This window comes from Callionymus lyra, chromosome 2 (assembly GCF_982586985.1).
Source record: "Callionymus lyra chromosome 2, fCalLyr1.hap1.1, whole genome shotgun sequence".
NCBI classification, from domain to species: Eukaryota; Metazoa; Chordata; class Actinopteri; order Syngnathiformes; family Callionymidae; genus Callionymus; species Callionymus lyra.
The window spans coordinates 32,150,436-32,168,700 of record NC_141819.1 but is presented as its reverse complement, the minus strand read 5'-3'; the positions used below and the strand labels follow the sequence as shown (position 1 = coordinate 32,168,700).

The following is an 18,265-nucleotide window of genomic DNA, read 5'->3' as shown; positions in this document are numbered from 1 at the left end:
AACGCACAACTCCAACAGTAATTTACTAAAGTGTGTTCTGTTTAAGCTATTTAACATCAATATACTTTATATTTATATATATATAAAGGTACTGAGAAGGAAACTATAGTGCAAATAATTTCATCGATACTTCTTCCGGTCCCAAGATGCGGTCCGATTATTTTGACAAGGTGTAACCGGAAATGATCCCATGTTGTGACGTGTGACTTGAGAAAAGGCGATGAACGGGTATAACAACGCTCGGCTACAATATGAAAGATAATTAAATAAATAAATCGCTGACAGGAAGAAGCTCCAAACCAACGAAGGAAAGGAGAATTGGTGCTAGTCGCACATTATATTCTTTTCAAGCTTTTTTACTGTTCATTAAAACCATGAATTGAAAAAACAAGTTCTGTTTAAACCAGCTTTATTGATTCTACTCTTAAGACTATCGTTACTAACACTAGCATGGAGATGACAATATGTCCTTGTGACAAAATTCAAGTTTACTTCTTGTTTTATGATGTTCTCCTAGAGTAACTGTGCGTCTAATCTTCAGACATGACACAAAATAAAATTCACTTTTGCAGACATCTCAATGCTGGCAGATGCTGAGAATAAAGTAGAAAATAAAAAAGCACAAAACTCAGATTTAACACATTCATATAAAATGAGAATAGAAAACTTTCTTCAGACGACGATCGAGTCACTGATGGTCCTCATCGACATTTTTAGCCTGAAAAAAACAGAGACACATCAGTGAATGATGAAGCAGGAGCAATGTGATCCAAAGATTAATCTAACCACACACCGAAAAGACAACAAGGAGGACAATAAAGTCAATTTCACGACACAGAGGTCACTGAGGAGCCACATCACCACTACACTAGAAACAACCTCCTACCGTCTGTTAGCCCAAAAACAGCTGCAACAAGAGTTGAGTTAGTGTGAGACAGTTATGATTGTAGTTCAAGGAGTGGCCAGCAGAGGCTGAGAGAATAACAAACCAAGACTATTTTATTCAGCAATGTCCTGCTCTTCATTCATTTTAACACAACTTGTGTATTACAAAATGGGTATTACAGCCTGTTTTACTTAAATATATACAATAGGAAATATCAACAACTCTACAAACTCTTCTGTGCAACTGTAGTGTAGATGACAAAGATGTGGGCAATTTAATGTATTCCTTCCTATCACAAGACTTTCTTAGACCAGAGTGTTGGTATTGCAATGGTACTTACAGGCTGCACTTCCTTTGATTGCTTTGAAGATCTTCTTTTCGTTGGAGGGGATTCTCCAGAAGTGCTCGGTAAACTTTTGATCTCAGATGGTGGAGCTGGATTCACCAAAGCTTTACTCTTCACCAGGGTGGTCAGAACTAAGACACATGTGAAGAAGAGTGTGGCTGATCAATTCACTGGTCTACACTGATGTATGGCTGGTCTTCACCTATGTACCACTGGTCTACACTGGTGTATCACTGGTCTACACTGATGTGTCACTGGTCTGCACTGATGTTACACTGGTCTACACTGATGTTACACTGGTCTACACTGATGTTACACTGGTCTACACTGATGTTACACTGGTCTACACTGATGTATCTCTGGTCTATAATGATGTATCTTTGGTCTATAATGATGTGTCACTGGTCTACACTGATGTGTCACTGGTCTGCACTGATGTGTCACTGGTCTACACTGGTGTATCACTGGTCTACACTGATGTGTCACTGGTCTGCACTGATGTATCACTGGTCTATACTGGTGTATCACTGGTCTACACTGATGTGTCACTGGTCTGCACTGATGTTACACTGGTCTACACTGATGTTACACTGGTCTACACTGATGTTACACTGGTCTACACTGATGTTACACTGGTCTACACTGATGTTACACTGGTCTACACTGATGTTACACTGGTCTACACTGATGTATCACTGGTCTACACTGGTGTATCACTGGTCTGCACTGATGTATCACTGGTCTACACCCACGTATCACTGGTCTGCACTGGTGTATCACTGGTCTGCACTGATGTACTACTTGTCTTCACCCAAGTATTACTGGTCTACACCCATGTACCACTGGTCTACACTGATGTATCACTGGTCTACACCCATGTGTCACTGGTCTTCACCCAAGTATCACTGGTCTAAACCCATGTATCACTGTTCTACACCCATGTATCACTGGTCTACGCTGATGTATCACTGGTCTACACCCATGTATCACTGGTCTACGCTGATGTATCACTGGTCTACACTGATGTATCACTGGTCTACACCCATGTATCACTGGTCTAAGTCCATGTATCACTGGACTAAACCCATGTATCACTGGTCTACACCCATGTATCACTGGTCTACGCTGATGTATCACTGGTCTACACTGATGTATCACTGGTCTAAACCCATGTATCACTGGTCTAAACCCATGTATCACTGGCCTTGTCCGCATGGGTGTGGCCTTGTCACACCCATGTTACACTGGTCTACACTGATGTTACACTGGTCTACACTGATGTTACACTGGTCTACACTGATGTTACACTGGTCTACACTGGTGTATCACTGGTCTGCACTGATGTATCACTGGTCTACACCCACGTATCACTGGTCTGCACTGGTGTATCACTGGTCTGCACTGATGTACTACTTGTCTTCACCCAAGTATTACTGGTCTACACCCATGTACCACTGGTCTACACTGATGTATCACTGGTCTACACCCATGTATCACTGGTCTACACTGATGTGCTACTGGTCTTCACCCAAGTATCACTGGTCTACACCCATGTATCACTGGTCTAAACTCATGTATCACTAGTCTACACCCATGTATCACTGGTCTACACCCATGTGTCACTGGTCTTCACCCAAGTATCACTGGTCTAAACCCATGTATCACTGGTCTACACTGATGTATCACTGGTCTACACTGATGTGCTACTGGTCTTCACCCAAGTATCACTGGTCTAAACCCATATATCACTGGTCTACACCCATGTATCACTGGTCTACGCTGATGTATCACTGGTCTACACTGATGTGCTACTGGTCTTCACCCAAGTATCACTGGTCTAAACCCATGTATCACTGGTCTACACCCATGTATCACTGGTCTACACCCATGTGTCACTGGTCTTCACCCAAGTATCACTGGTCTAAACCCATGTATCACTGGTCTACACCCATGTATCACTGGTCTACGCTGATGTATCACTGGTCTACACTGATGTATCACTGGTCTAAACCCATGTATCACTGGACTAAACCCATGTATCACTGGTCTACACCCATGTATCACTGGACTAAACCCATGTATCACTGGTCTACACCCATGTATCACTGGTCTACGCTGATGTATCACTGGTCTACGCTGATGTATCACTGGTCTAAACCCATGTATCACTGGTCTACACCCATGTATCACTGGTCTAAGCTGATGTATCACTGGTCTACACCCATGTATCACTGGTCTACGCTGATGTATCACTGGTCTACACTGATGTATCACTGGTCTTAACCCATGTATCACTGGACTAAACCCATGTATCACTGGTCTACACCCATGTATCACTGGACTAAACCCATGTATCACTGGTCTACACCCATGTATCACTGGTCTACGCTGATGTATCACTGGTCTACACTGATGTATCACTGGTCTAAACCCATGTATTACTGGTCTAAACCCATGTATCACTGGTCTAAACCCATGTATCACTGGACTAAACCCATGTATCACTGGTCTACACCCATGTATCACTGGACTAAACCCATGTATCACTGGTCTACACCCATGTATAACTGGTCTAAACCCATGTATCACTTGACTAAACCCATGTATCACTGGTCTAAACCCATGTATCACTGGTCTACACCCATGTATCACTGGTCTAAACCCATGTATCACTGGTCTACACCCATGTATCACTGGTCTAAACCCATGTATCACTGGTCTAAACCCATGTATCACTGGTCTACGCTGATGTATCATTGGTCTAAACCCATGTATCACTGGTCTACACTGATGTGCTACTGGTCTTCACCCAAGTATCACTGGTCTACACTGAGGTATAACTGGTCTGCACTGGTCACTAGCCACAGCCGGTACATAAGCTTGTTTTACTGGTTTATGCTGGTTTGTCATAGTCAGTACCTTCTCTGGTCAGATTCTCAGCGGCACTCATGGCTTTCCCGCTCAGGTCACTGACCATGTTGTCCACCGTGGCCTCGTGGCGAAGGAAAATGGGTCGAACAATTTTGGTGTAGATGATCTGAGAACCGTTCCAGGAGGTAGGAGCCATGCACCACAGCAGGAACAGACACTGCCACACATAGATGTGACCAGTGGGTGAAAAGGTATCTGTGTTCAGTTGGATCCTAAAGTTTTCAACTCACCTTGAAAGCATAATAAAAGGGAAACCAGTAAAGGAAAATGTCGGAAAAGAACTCGCCCAAGCTGAAGACTCCGTACACGACCCAATACGTCAGCCATTTGGTGTCATCTTCTTTGTTTAGACTTTCAATAGCTTTGATTCTGAAGGTTAAGGAGGGAGACATAAAAGAGGTGACCTTAAAGTTATAGTTCACCCAAAATTCTGAAGGGTTGGGATTATTTTCAGATAAATCTTTGTTTTAGCAGTTTAGTCTCTGCTAGAAACAATTGAACTTGAATTTAAAATGTAGATTTTCTTCTGAACTATTGCTCATATCACACCTTCATTAAAAGAGGGACTTGGATGTTTCTTAGTGCTTCTATTTGGATGAAGAGGACAAAGTAAATGAGCGCTGTTCCAGACCATCACGAGGACGTAGATTTTTGCCCACTCCAAAAATACATAGATAACTCTGAAAAGAATCCCAACCTTTAGTCAACTTGAGCGTGAGTAGAAACTAAGTGAAATTTTAACCTTAACTTGCATGACAATGAATATATTATAAGAAAACATTTTAGGCTCTGAGTGCTCAAAATGACATGGGAATCAGAACTAAATCAAGAGGAAGGGAATGTTACGGCTCAGGTGGATACTTACGAAAAGTACGCCGGGTAAACAAAACCAATCAGGTTGCAGAGGAGCGAGGCACCATATCCGTATATGAGGTAGAGTCCGGTCAACGAGACGGCACCTGAGAGGTCCAACATAATTTAGGTGAGGTAAAATAATTGCAAATATACTTCACTACTGTAGTTACAATACTTCAAATTATTATTAATGATACTATATATAGTACTGAACTACTTTCATATACCCTGCTCATATATCCTTGCTATACTACTACATGTGTTACACTGTATGGAAAAGCGTTTTATATAGCAATCTTTTAAACAGTGTTACCCAACCAATGGTCGTTACCTGGTACTGGTAGTCCATGAGGAATTTGTTATCAGGACAAACTTAACCATTTTGCCATTTTGGGATCATTATATACAGTACATACTATAATATTAGGTTAAACCTCATGGTGTGGCTTCGTACCAAAGTCATACTAAAACATGTTGATTTTTTAGCGCTTTGTACCAAAATTTTCATTTTAAGGTCTTCCACCTGCTTCCTCCAATAAAACCACAACTCTCCTGACACAGAGAAGCAGAAGTCAGCATGGCTTCCAAGTGAACAAGCACCTGCCAGTGAACGCGAACGTTTTTGGGGGTGCGGACAATGACAGATAATATTGCCTAACCGGAAAAGCTTATAAGCAAATGAGATTAGTTTAAGTTAAGGTTCCAAAAAGTTTAAGGACTGAATACCATACTGGTTTGTACAAGCTAACACGCTTACGTATCTAATGAAAACAAGTTACTAGACACACATTCGCACACTTTTATAGAGATACTTTTGTCTTTTTTCTTCTCAAAGCCTACTTAAACTCCTTCATTGATCACATCAGCCGAAATAATAAAAACAAAACCATATTGCTAGAGTGTCTGAGAAAATCTGATCGTAGTTATGAAGTTACTAAAATCAAGAGATATTCTCACCTCTGATAACCAAGTGTTCACATAGAGTTACATTTAAAACTTTGTTGTCACAGTGGTGGTAAAACAAGACGTTTTCAAGTTCAGGTTAAAACAGGATGTGAGAGAAACACAAAAGAAACTAAAAATGACTTTTTAAAATCTGATACACACATTATCGTGCCTCATATTTGATAATAAAATTGTTCTAGAAGTGTCCAGTGATGGCAACTTCACGACCAAATGCAAGATGATTTCTTTTGTCAATATACAGGAGGTGATGCAAACGCCATCCTACCTCTGATCAGCTTACGTGGCGGTTCACACATGGAGGCAGCTCTGCTCTCCCGCTCTGATAATCTGGTTTAGCTGCAGAGAGACAGTGTGCACCAGGCGCCGGTGACATCATGTCCTGCGTGAGCCATGATCAGCTGAGTCTACATGAGTCCGCGCTGTCATCCAAGGGCTCATTCATTCATGAACACACTACACTGATGGTGACTTTGTTCCATGACGGTAGAAGATATGATCAGTGGAACAATAGACAATGACTGGGTGTGTGTTTGACAACATCTGTCACAGTCGTGTTTGTCACAAACATTTTTAAAACTTCACAGGAACTTTAAAGCGAACTGACAATAGACGTGCTAGTCGTGACTTCGATACTATTGTCCACCAGGGGGCTACCTACTGACCTGACTCACTGGAGAGATGATGTCTCTCATAAATTGAAACCTTAGAACCTTTAAGTTGCTCATGTCATTGACCAGGTTTAACTTCAATATTAGTCACACGATAAATGTTTTTTGACATTTAATAAATGATAAATAACTTTTTACATTAAGACTCTTCATCTGAAATAGGTAAAGAGGAAATGTGAAGTAATGGCAGATGTTAAGTAGCTGTTTTGCTAGTTTAAGAGAGTCCATTAGAGTCAGCAAACACACTTTTGAATCAGGGTATTTACATGCTACAATCACACGACAACCGAAATAACTAAAACTGGTTCCAGTTACTGTATTACCTCAGTAATCTGTTTGTGTTAACAGCTGTTGACATGTGGCATCACCAGCTTACCTGATCCTAATCCAGGTCACATGCGACAACACACAAATGGCTGCAGGTGCTCCTTAAATTCTAAATAATAGCTAAAAAATTATAGATTTTCTTATCTGCACAGCACGTTTCTACTACTACTCCATTAAAGTTTAGTTTTTTTTTGTTTGTTTTTTTACACAAAACTGCTGCTTATATTTACAACAACGCTACAATGAGTCAGCAGTTTTTAACTCTTTGTTGCTATTTTCATTAGCAGATGTGTAATTTCAATGGCAAGTGAGAATTCCCAAAGCATCATTATTAAGCCAAATCTGAAAACACCACGTGTACATTCTACATAATGTTCCGTTCTGTTTTAAGGCTCAACCATTAAGTACATTTGAAAATCTCCTGATATTTTCAAATCTCGTTTAAGAGTAACATTTAACATAAAGAAAAATAGCGATTTATTTTATATTGTGACATATCAACTGATAAGAAATAAACATAGGATTGTTTTTCTTCTTGGCATCTTACATATTTCGCCAACAAACTAAAGGCACATACTGTGATTTAATGTCAAAAAAGAAAGAAGAACCAGTGAGTTAGGGGTGTACATATGTTTGCTTTGCTGCACCTCAACAAAGCATGTCTGATATTCTTGTTGCAAAAATGATACGCTTTTATAATTTTATTAAATCTGCTCAGCAAACTGTTGTTCTGTTGGGTTAATCACATAATCACAACCAGTTCTCACTCACCGAAGGCCAAGATCTTTTTCTTAATCCCGGTCTTCTCCTCCACCTTTCCCAGGAAATCTGTCACAATGTTCTTCTCATTCAGGAACTTCTCTGCTCGTTCCTTGATGGAGGAGAAGATATTCAGGAGGCCCATATCTTCGGACGGGTCCTGGAGTTCACGGAAGAGACGCAGGAAGACAGACGGCTCAGCGGAGAGTTCTCAGGAGTGAAGGGAATAATCCTCAAGCAACCATCTGTGCCGTGATGGAGGTGGGGGAACAGGTGAGGAGAGAAAATTAGGCGGTTTTAGAAAGTAAAAGGAGACTTCTACAATCAAAAGAAAAATTAGATGATCGGTTGTGGAGTTGTTTTTGTCTTACTGGTTCGGACTGGTCAGGTCGACTGATCCTAATCCCATTAAACGGGATACGTCCCTGCCTCAGTCCGGTAACCATAACAAAGATTATAATCCGGCAATTAGAGTTTTCAAGTACACAAAAGGAAAAAATATAGGTTGAACCCCCCTTCACCCAATAAACTAAATAATTCAGTTTCCGCTGCTTACCTGAGGTATCAGCTGCAGCTGCAACCTAGAGTTCATATGTTATACGACAGTCATTGTTCAGTTATATTCTGGATTAGCACATTTATACTAGGACCTCAGAGAATTTTCCATTCAATTAAAAAGTTGATCTCATATATTAGCATTGATTAATAAGATACATAAAACAATCTGAGTTCCATGGTAAAGCAACAATCTGTAAATTTGAAAGTGCAGTTTCTGGCGACCCCTTGTGTCAGAAAAGTTAAACTGCAATGCCTTATAATCTCTATCTTGTTTTTTGTCAGATGCAGTTGCAAAGCGAGAAAAAAGCTCCTGTTGTGTCAGTTTAATCTCCTAGTAACTAGATAGTTAAGATAGCAGTCGGGAGTCATGACTGATCAACATTAAATAATAAATACCAATTACAATAAAAACTCTTATCTTTTAATTGAAAAACACATGTTTTAATAATGAGAACTTTTGACATTAAATGTCAAGAGAAACAATTGAACATTGCGTGGTGTAAAAAACTTGATGACATTAAAACAGAGGTTGGTGTATTCAGTATTGATTTGAGAATAAAAACAAATAAATATTAAGTATAAAACGCCTTTTTCTCTGTGGCAAATGCAGGTTCTTTAACACGAATTATTTCAACATCTTTGGCCATTAATATTTGACAGCAACAAACGTGTGAATGAAAAGATTCCTCCAAAAAAGGCGACAACTCTGGCAGCAGGAATGCACCCAGCAGGCCTCCACATGCTTCCAGACCGTCAGGAGAAAACAGACCTGCAGCAGGAACATTGAAACAGACGTTGAACAGACATGAGAGGATACAGAGGCATCAAGTACTGTTTGTTCGTCTTCTGCTACGTCTTCTGGGTGAGTTCCTGCTACACAATCGCATTATTCCCTCGTTCATAATCGAGAACGGTTGACGGTTGACAAGATCTTCTCGTAGCTGAGGTCGATTCACTAGCATCAGCAAGTGTCGCTCGCTGATGGATATTTGAGTGAAGTTCACATGTGATCAACTCAACATTTGACCGGGACTTTATTTGGTTTGACCATTTACTTCGGTGATCCCCAAACTATTGCCCGCTGGCTGGATACAGACCGCCTCCACATTTGGCCCATCCCCCTGAACAATAGCTGATAGCGTTTAGATTTTTTTCATATACAATGCGTGACAAAAATATTGGACCAACCATTTTATTGGTTGTAGCTAAATAAGAATACAGATGTGTTGTTTTTTGTTGTTATATTCTACACATACCTACATGGTTTGCTCTCTAAGAAGATCTGGTTTGAAAGAAATATTTTAGGTCCTTTGGTTATCGGTTATAACATTTTTTCACAAATAGCTTTATTTATTTCCTGATTTTCTTTTTTTCTTTCATTTTTACATTTAGCCACTCCAGTGATCGTCACACTTTTTCTGAAAAGAGTCAAATATGTTTTTTTTATTTATTTTATTTTTTCTGAGTGTTATTTCTTACAGAGTCCCTTAAGAGTCTTACAAAAAAACGAAAAAGTAGAGCGTTTTCACATTACTTTCTCAAGAATTTTTCCCCTAGTGTGTTTATAACAAACATATCTTAATATTGTAAAATATATTTCAACCAAAACTTCTTGAGAATAGTTCTTTAATGTAAACAATAATGTAACTTCTCATAGTATATTATTATTAGAAATAATTTACCTGTTTGTCCATTTAAATAAAGTAGATAAAATGTGGTAATTTTCAAAATGGACATTTTTGACCAAATGGCAGGACTTAACTGTTGGTTTAAAATGATTTATTTGAATGCTGTCTTTTTTACAATTTGATGGCTCTTTTACTGAAGTAAATCTTTGAATCAGTTTACTTCTCAACAGTTTCCAGGAGAATAAGGAGTTTTAATCTAGCAACGTATCGAGGATGAAGTGTTGTCATCCTCTCCTGTATCTGACAGAACTTGTCTGCACAGCACTGACAGATGTGTCAACCCTCAGAGATGTTGGTGATTCAGACGTTGTAACATCAGTATCGGTGTGTGTCTCTACAGGTCGTGAGTGCCGCTCTCATTGCCGTAGGAATCTACGCCAAAATAGCCAAAGAGAAAGGTCAGTTGCCAAGTAGTGTCATCCTAATCTTTGGAACGATCTTCCTCTCCCTCTGTGTTTGATGGAGTCTCCTGACTCCTTCAAGAAACATCTTAAGATATTATTTTTTGTGCTTTTCCCTGATTTCCTAGGACTCCTGTGTTTGTCTTATGTGTCTTGACCTTTTATAGTTTATATTTTAATTATGAATTGTTTTTTAATGTTTAAGCGCTTTGTGATCCTGGTCTAGAAAGGCGCTTTACAAATAACCTTTTCTTACTTACTTATGAAGACTGGTGTCAGCAGGTGTCACTAGTGAGATCATTCCAAGGTTGTCCATGTTCTCGTGTAGATGTGGTGGACACTCTCACCATGGATCCGGCTCTGCTGCTGATCGTCGTAGGTTCCGTCATGTTCCTCGTCACCTTCTTCGGATGTTTCGGGGCCCTGCGCAACATCACCTGCCTGCTGAAGATGGTGGGAACCTGTGACGGGACCATGTTGGGAGAGCTAACGGTGGCTTCTCTGTTCAGTTCCTGGCGCTCCTGACGGTCATCCTGGTCCTGCAGATCGCCGCCGGAGTGGTGGGGTATCTCTTCTCCGACATGGTGAGTGTTGTGTCAGGTCAAAGGTTAACGTTGGAGATAACGCTGGGGCTGCTCTCAGGTGATGGAGAGGACGGAGAAGCTGATGATGAAGGCTGTTGTCCGGTACAGGGACGACCAGGATTTGGAGAACGCCATAAACTTCATCCAGAAGAAGGTGTGCGTCGACACTGTTGCAATAAAAACAGAAATGACACCACAAATTATTTTAAATGGTTTTAAGAGAGAATTTCGACTCACATACAATTCAGAGGAGCACACAGATTCATTTAACAAGGTCAATAACAATCTATAAAAAAAAATGTATCCAACAATAATATTGTCTACGTCCGTCTTCTATTACGATGCCATTCTTTTATTTGTTTTGCATCAATTACATTTTGAAACCAGCGTTATTAAATATAATATTTATTTTTCAATATTTTTTATATAAGTATATATATGTACCTTTTTTATTGCTTTAACATTCGGCTGTGAGAAGGCATTTCATTTCTAGAATTGTTTCATAAATCTTTCTCTGCCTCTGTACATGTTTTTCATGTTTCCACTACTGTAAAGTAAGTCTCATATTATTTAAATGTTCTTCTGTTCTTTTTTTAATTTGTTATTTCTCACCTTAAAAGCTTAATTTCTAAAAAAAAAAATTGTATTACTGTTCTTTTGATTACTTCTAATTGTTCTTTATAGGATGTGTGTTGATAAGGGCTAGAATAATATATACTGTACACACACACACACATTTTTATTTTATATTTATATATATGTATATAGAATAAAAAACTGATGTTTGTATCAGCATTTTATTTTTAAGTATGCTACCGCAGACTATATTAGAGGTGAGGCAATTAGAAAAAAAACCTTTTATATTTCAAATAAAGTATACAAATGTATGTATTTTACTTTAGATAAGATTCAATAGTTATTTGGATTGAGCAAATGGCAGTTTTGAGGGTTTTTTATTTTTTTTAAACTTCTCACCTAGAAAATGAAGTAAGTAATTTTCTAGACCAAAGCGATATATAAGTGGATGAAACTATTCGCATCATGAGCCAAACAATAACCTAATATTCCCTTCTATAAATAAATGATCGCTTACAAAGAGTTGAATTAAGACTTGAGTTCCTTAACGTCTTTATTTTCTTCTGCCAGTTCCAGTGCTGTGGAGTGGAGAACTACAATGACTGGTCTCGCAACGTTTACTTCGAGTGCTCGGACACCAACCCCAGCCTGGAGGCCTGCGGGGTTCCCTTCTCCTGCTGCACCGAGGCCCTCAACCAGGTGAGCCCAGACCTCCTGTGGGTTGGATCATAAAAAGTTGTCGCAGTTGTCGTTTCTTTTACATAAAACTCACAGTTCAACCTCATAGCTGAGCCTGGTTCTTTTAATAATCTCAATTCAGACTCAAAGATTGAAGAATCATTCGTTTAACTTAAAAAAGTTCACAATCGATTCAGGAAATATGCCTGGTTATAGAGCGATCCGCAATGATCTTATTTGACCACCAGATGTCAGTATTGAACATGGAATTGTCTGTGAAACGTTGGATTGACATCACGTGACTTACTAGAAACGACAACGCTGTGTAGGTGACGTCATCTCCATACTCCTTTCACTGAATTCTCACTTTCTCAAGTATTAATTGCAACAAGTACACACGGACATCTGTAACTAACGACAGTATTTATCACAAACTACATCAAACTATTATTTACAAACATGCAAACTGGGGACAAACTTTGATGCATTGTCTGGTTTCTTCACAATTAAACAATTAAAAAGTCCTCTTATGTTTTTGGATGGACGTGCCGAGTGAATTCAAAAGTAGTGTCATAAAGATTTCCTCTAAATAAGACTAGAAGATTCTTTCCCACTTTATTTTATAATGGTTAAAACTATTTTCGAAGCACAATTACTTTTTTTTACATTTGTGTCACATTCGATTCTGCTGCTGTCCCATTTAGTAAACATAAACTTTTTTTCATTTGTTATTAATAACCTAAAGGGCTTTCATTTATTATTCTGAATTATTTTTAATTGGTCTTGATGCATCATTCTTTCTTTTTTTTTCAAGTTTAAAAAAATAATTAAATGCATTTAATGTTTTGGAAAAGAAAAAACTGTTGATTTAGACTCTAGTTCCTGAAAGACACATGATTCGTTTCCTCTCTGTTGCCTTATTGAATTTACGACCTCCCTGCACCTCTCGGTGTTGCAACAACGGGGTGGAGTTGAAGGTGAAATCCCACCTCCTGCCAGGTCACATGACTTCCACACTCTGGTTTCCCTGAAAACGAAAGTAAGTCAGTCTTCAGTGAACAATAACATGGAGGAGAAGACAGTGGATCTGCAGAGAGAGTCCTTCTCCTGCGCCATCTGTCTGGACCTGCTGAAGGATCCAGTCACTCTTCCTTGTGGACACAACTACTGCCTGACGTGTATCAAGGGGATCTGGGACGGAGGAGCGGAGAAGAACGTCTACAGGTGTCCTCAGTGCACTCGGTCCTTCACGCCCAGGCCCCTCCTGCAGAAGAACACCATGCTGGCGGAGTTGGTGGAGCAGCTGGACCAGACGCCCGGAGCTGCTGCGACCGCAGCTGCCGTCTGCTGCTACGCTGGACCTGAAGACGTGACGTGTGACGTCTGCAGCGGCAGGAAGATGAAAGCCCACAAGTCCTGTCAGGTGTGCCTGGTGTCGTTCTGCGACCGACACCTGCGGCCCCACCTCACGGAGCCGGCCTTCAGGAGACACCGGCTGGTGGACCCGGCCGAGCGGCTGGAGGAGAACCTCTGCTCCCGTCACCACGAGGTGATGAAGATCTACTGCCGCACCGACCACCGGGTCATGTGTTACCTCTGCGCCGTGGACAGCCACAAGGACCACGACACGATCTCGGCGGCGTCGGCGAGAGGCGAGCAGGAGAAGGAGGCGGGACGGAGCCGCGGGGGGATCCAGCAGAGGGTCCGGGAGAGGGAGAAGGAGGTGAGGCGGCTCCAGCAGGAGGAGAAGAATATCACGGCCTCTGCTGAGAAAGCAGTGAAGGACAGCGACCAGATATTCGAGCAGATGACGACCCTCCTTCAGAGAAGAAAGTCTGGGGTGGAGCGGGAGATCAGATCCCAGCAGGAGGCCGACGTCGGTCGACTCCAGGAGCTCCAGGAAGGTCTGAGGAGGGAGATCACCGAGCTGAAGGACAAAGATGCTGAACTGGAGAAGCTGTCACACATGGAGGACGACAACAAATTCCTACTCAAGTTTGCGTCCCTCTCCGAGGCCTGTGAAGACGCTCCCGTGTCCAGGGCGGACGTGTCTCCTCACAGCTACTCCGGAGACGTGGCGGCAGCCGTGGCGGCGAGCAGAGACCAACTCCAGGACTTCCTGAGAGACACCTGGGCCAACATGCCGCTGACCCCGGAGGAGCGTCTGCTGTTGGAGGCTGAGCCCGAGACCAGAGCCCAGTTCCTCCGACATGCTCGAGATCTCACTCTGGATCCAAACACCGCTCACTACTGTTTGTCCTTGTCTAAAGCCAACAGGAAGGTCAGAGGAGGGAGCAAACAGAATCTCCGTCCTAAACACCCGGACAGATTCATGGGTGATTGGCAGGTCCTGAGCAAAGAGACTCTGACCGGTCGCTGCTACTGGGAGGTGAAGTGGACTCAGGGAGTCTCTGTAGCAGTCGCCTCCAGGATCAGAAGCCCAGGAGAATCCAGAGAATTTGGTCTCAACGCCACATCCTGGTCTTTCTGCTGGACCAACGCTTCCGGTTGTAGGTTCATCCACGGCGGCGTCACACAGGAGGTCCAGGTCCTCCCGTCCCCCAGAGTTGGGGTGTACCTGGATCACTCCACAGGTCTTCTGTCCTTTTACAGCGTCTCTGAGACCATGACCCTCCTCCACAGAGTCCAGACCAGGTTCTCGGAGCCTCTCTGTGCTGGAGTCAGAGTCGGGGTGAAGTCTTCCTGCGAGTTCCTGGATCTGAACTAAGAGTCTTTCTTGTTTCTTCTTCAGCTCCTTCACATCAAACATGGACAAAAAAAAAAAATCTGAGTTTTTAGTGGTGGTTGGACTTTGTATAAACTGCTCTTTATACAAACTTTTTAAAACCTTTCTCAACCTTTGAGAGTTTATTAAACATCTTCTGTGTTCGTCGCTGTTTCAAGATATTCTCATGATATGAACTCTTGGGCTGGTGTTTGAAAACAACAATTCTGTCACTTCCTTCAATAAACGGTTCAGTTACCAACAATCTAATGTTACGTGAATCATTTTTAGAAATTAAATTGGAGTATTTTCACTCCCAGAAAGAGAAATAATCGGAGAAAGTTATCAATCATTGACTTTGTTCCGGTGGGTACCAGGAAGTACATAGTTGCTATTGGAAGTCTTTCATATTTTTAAGCATTGATTTTCTTTTTTTAAAATATTTAATCCAATAATTTCTTTATTGAAGGGTTGATTTTTTAAAAATTATAATTAAGATATCTTGTAATTTTTATGGTGGAACTATTATACCAACACGTTTATATTGATGTTAAAATGCTACGAATAGGAAAATATTTATTTTAAAGTGATTTTGAAAAAATTGAAATAGAATAGAATACATAGAATATCAAACTCTATGTGTGAAAATAGTAAAAAAAAAATGTTATTTCATTTTATTTTAATATCTATATAAACAAACTTTATATATACAAATTATTGAATTAAATTATTAAATAAATAAAACAATTAAACCTTTCAATATAAAAATGGCTGAAATCAATTATTAAAAAAATAAATAAATAAAAACTTAAAATAAATAAAAGTAAATACATTCTAAATTGCATTTTATTTTATTATTTATACAAAAAACAACAACAGCAAATCATACCTTTCAATATCAACCTTTCAATATTAAATGGGTTTTAATTATTTATAATACAAAACAAAAAAGTCAAACCTATGAACAAAACATTTAAATAAAGAATAAATTGGTCTCACCTTTGTTTGTGTCACACAGACGGTACTCAACACCATGTGTGGTTATGGGATGCAGCAGCTCGGGGAGAGTCCGGCCAGTGAGGACATCTTCGTCACCGGTTGCCTGGAGAAGATCGTCTTGTGGTCCATGAACAACCTGCTGCTGGTGGCTGGACTGACCACCGGGCTGCTGATGCTGGAGGTAACATGACGTCTTCAGAGGTTTCTCTCAGCAGTCGGCAACATCCACGTGTCTCGTCAGGTGTGCATGATCGGCCTCGCTGCAGCTCAGGTCTCCAGGATCAACAAAGTGAGGACACAGAAGAAAGAAAACCAGGCCAAGGGTCGCCCGGAGAGGAAGGACAGCTACTGGTTTCCTGCTTTTGCCAACTTTGATGATGATTGATGTCACTAGGACACACATTAAACATTTATTTTGTGTCAAATTGTTATTTTTTAAGACACAGGCAGGAAAAGTGAACAATCATGGTGTCCATCAAAAAGTTTAAGATTGGAAGTTACATTACAGTAACAAATTAACACAAACCATTGATTTGTAACAATGACAGAACTTGATTGAACATTATGGGATACTTTTTTGTGTAAGTAATTGTTTTCCCTCAAAGTGTGACCAGGGGAGCATATGTGCTGTACAACTACCTCAAGTGGAACAGCAGAATATCTTCTCTTTCATTTGAAGCTGTTTTTTTTAAACATGTTAATAAAATTAAGTGTTGGTCTGCTCATGTGAGAGAGGACGATTTGTACACTTTGTTAACCTCAGTTACCAAAGGTTGTTGTATATGTTTTTATGAATAAACAATATCAATAATATCACATTTTATTTGTTATGTTTGCTCAATTATTTTGAAAAATACTTTTATTTTTCCAAAATAGGGAAGAGAAAATAGAATATAATCAATGTATTAAACTTTAGTGTTTAGCTTAAACTATGTAGATATTTACAAAAAAGTTACTTACACAGCAGAACCTGATTTTGGAGAGAATAAACAACATTAGCGAAAAAGGTAAATATATTACAAATAGACCTTAAAGAACAACTTTGGTCTCCTTATAAAGCGTCGGCAGGCACTGGATTCTCTGTCTCTCTCTCACCTCATGTTAACAAGTGGGCATTTCTGGTCGTAAATGTAACCCCTTCCTCCCTTTTTCATGGATTTTTCTGCCTTTTAAAACTTGGCGGAAAGCAACAAGTTCAACTTCCAGCTAAAGGTTTTCAAAAGCATTCAAAATCCTTGCATTGACAACTGTAGAAATGTTTTTTTGCTTTTGCTCAGAAAGATGGGAGACATTAAGAAACATCCACTGTGTTCTATGGCTTGTCAAATAGGATACATTATGATTTAATTGAAGTAGTTGGTGATGTGATCAGAAATCACCTCACTAGATGGTGATCAACCTCTGGCTCTCCGAACATCACAAGGGTCTTAGATGTGAACACACAACAAAGGTTTTTCATAATCACACACCAGAACTCTCTGCTGTCTTCCATTGAGATGTTAGTGATCACCAGGCTCTTAACGGAGAGAAAGATTCTGTGTTTTGGTCCTTGGTTTAATACATGTGATTGTCTTCCTTCAGTTCTGTTTGTCTTCATGAACCAGCAAATCTTTCCAGGCTGTTTCCAGTCGCCACATTGTAAAGTCATGTTTTCTCCTCCAGTGAAGAACTCAACAGCAGGCGGGTCAGACTCAGGACACACATACAGGTAGTACTTATGATAACAGTCGATCTACCTGTGTGGTTCAAGGTCAGTGATGGAAACATCAGAGTGTAGTTGTGAATCTCTTCTTTTTTTGTCACTGACTTAATCTTCCTCACGTGTGGTTTGTTTCCACTGATGTCAGAGCAGTTCAGCTCCAGACTCTCTCCCACCCAGCTGTGAATATACATTGGTTGTACAGCAACAGAAAACTCTTTCAGTACGTCACAGCTCTGATGGTTCTTCTCCAGGCAGTAATAATCCACCGAACCAGAACTTTCAACAACTGTTAGCAGAAGAGATGGTTTGTTCTTCAACTGCTGTGGTTTGTGCTTTGAAGATGTTTCATCATCGATTAAAGCTAATTCCATATTTCCTGTACTGTGGTTATAATGACGTAAAGCCCACTGGACACTCTGGTTTGGTCCCACACCGTCACAAGTCAGCTCCAGTGTCTGTCCAACATAAGGGAAAAAAGACTGAATGCTCATCTTCCGTGTGTCACAAACCAGGAGAGTGAAGTTCCTCTCGTGCGTCACGTTGTTCTGGGTCCAGCACTGTTCTTGGTACTGACCCGAGTCTGAAACCCTCAGAGGGAATATTTGATGAGAAGCTT

At 40.4% G+C, this 18,265-nt stretch overlaps 3 protein-coding genes across 4 annotated transcripts; 2 read left to right on the top strand and 1 right to left on the bottom strand.

Moving 5' to 3' along the window:
• Nucleotides 1-458: 458 nt before the first annotated feature.
• On the bottom strand, nucleotides 459-7,939 carry reep6 (receptor accessory protein 6). Of its 2 annotated transcripts, none has more exons than XM_087784750.1 (6): nucleotides 6,250-6,394; nucleotides 5,029-5,122; nucleotides 4,394-4,532; nucleotides 4,152-4,320; nucleotides 1,227-1,363; nucleotides 459-718 (listed from the first exon to the last, which is right to left on the bottom strand). In XM_087784750.1, the coding sequence occupies exons 1-6, from the start codon at nucleotides 6,278-6,280 to the stop codon at nucleotides 689-691; spliced, it is 600 nt and encodes a 199-aa protein (XP_087640876.1). In that variant the 5' UTR covers nucleotides 6,281-6,394; the 3' UTR covers nucleotides 459-688. The 2 variants fall into 2 exon arrangements, with proteins under 2 accessions (XP_087640876.1, XP_087640875.1); XM_087784749.1 differs by lacking the exon at nucleotides 6,250-6,394 and adding an exon at nucleotides 7,751-7,939 and having other exon boundaries at nucleotides 467-718.
• Nucleotides 7,940-8,803: 864 nt separating this feature from the next.
• On the top strand, nucleotides 8,804-16,709 carry LOC148086570 (tetraspanin-33). Its single transcript, XM_087784742.1, has 8 exons — nucleotides 8,804-9,158; nucleotides 10,325-10,382; nucleotides 10,714-10,838; nucleotides 10,895-10,969; nucleotides 11,028-11,123; nucleotides 12,116-12,244; nucleotides 15,967-16,128; nucleotides 16,189-16,709. The coding sequence occupies exons 1-8, from the start codon at nucleotides 9,102-9,104 to the stop codon at nucleotides 16,330-16,332; spliced, it is 846 nt and encodes a 281-aa protein (XP_087640868.1). The 5' UTR covers nucleotides 8,804-9,101; the 3' UTR covers nucleotides 16,333-16,709.
• LOC148086571 (E3 ubiquitin-protein ligase TRIM47-like) lies at nucleotides 12,756-15,213 on the top strand. Its single transcript, XM_087784734.1, has one exon. The coding sequence runs from the start codon at nucleotides 13,290-13,292 to the stop codon at nucleotides 14,949-14,951; it is 1,662 nt and encodes a 553-aa protein (XP_087640860.1). The 5' UTR covers nucleotides 12,756-13,289; the 3' UTR covers nucleotides 14,952-15,213.
• Nucleotides 16,710-18,265: the final 1,556 nt, after the last annotated feature.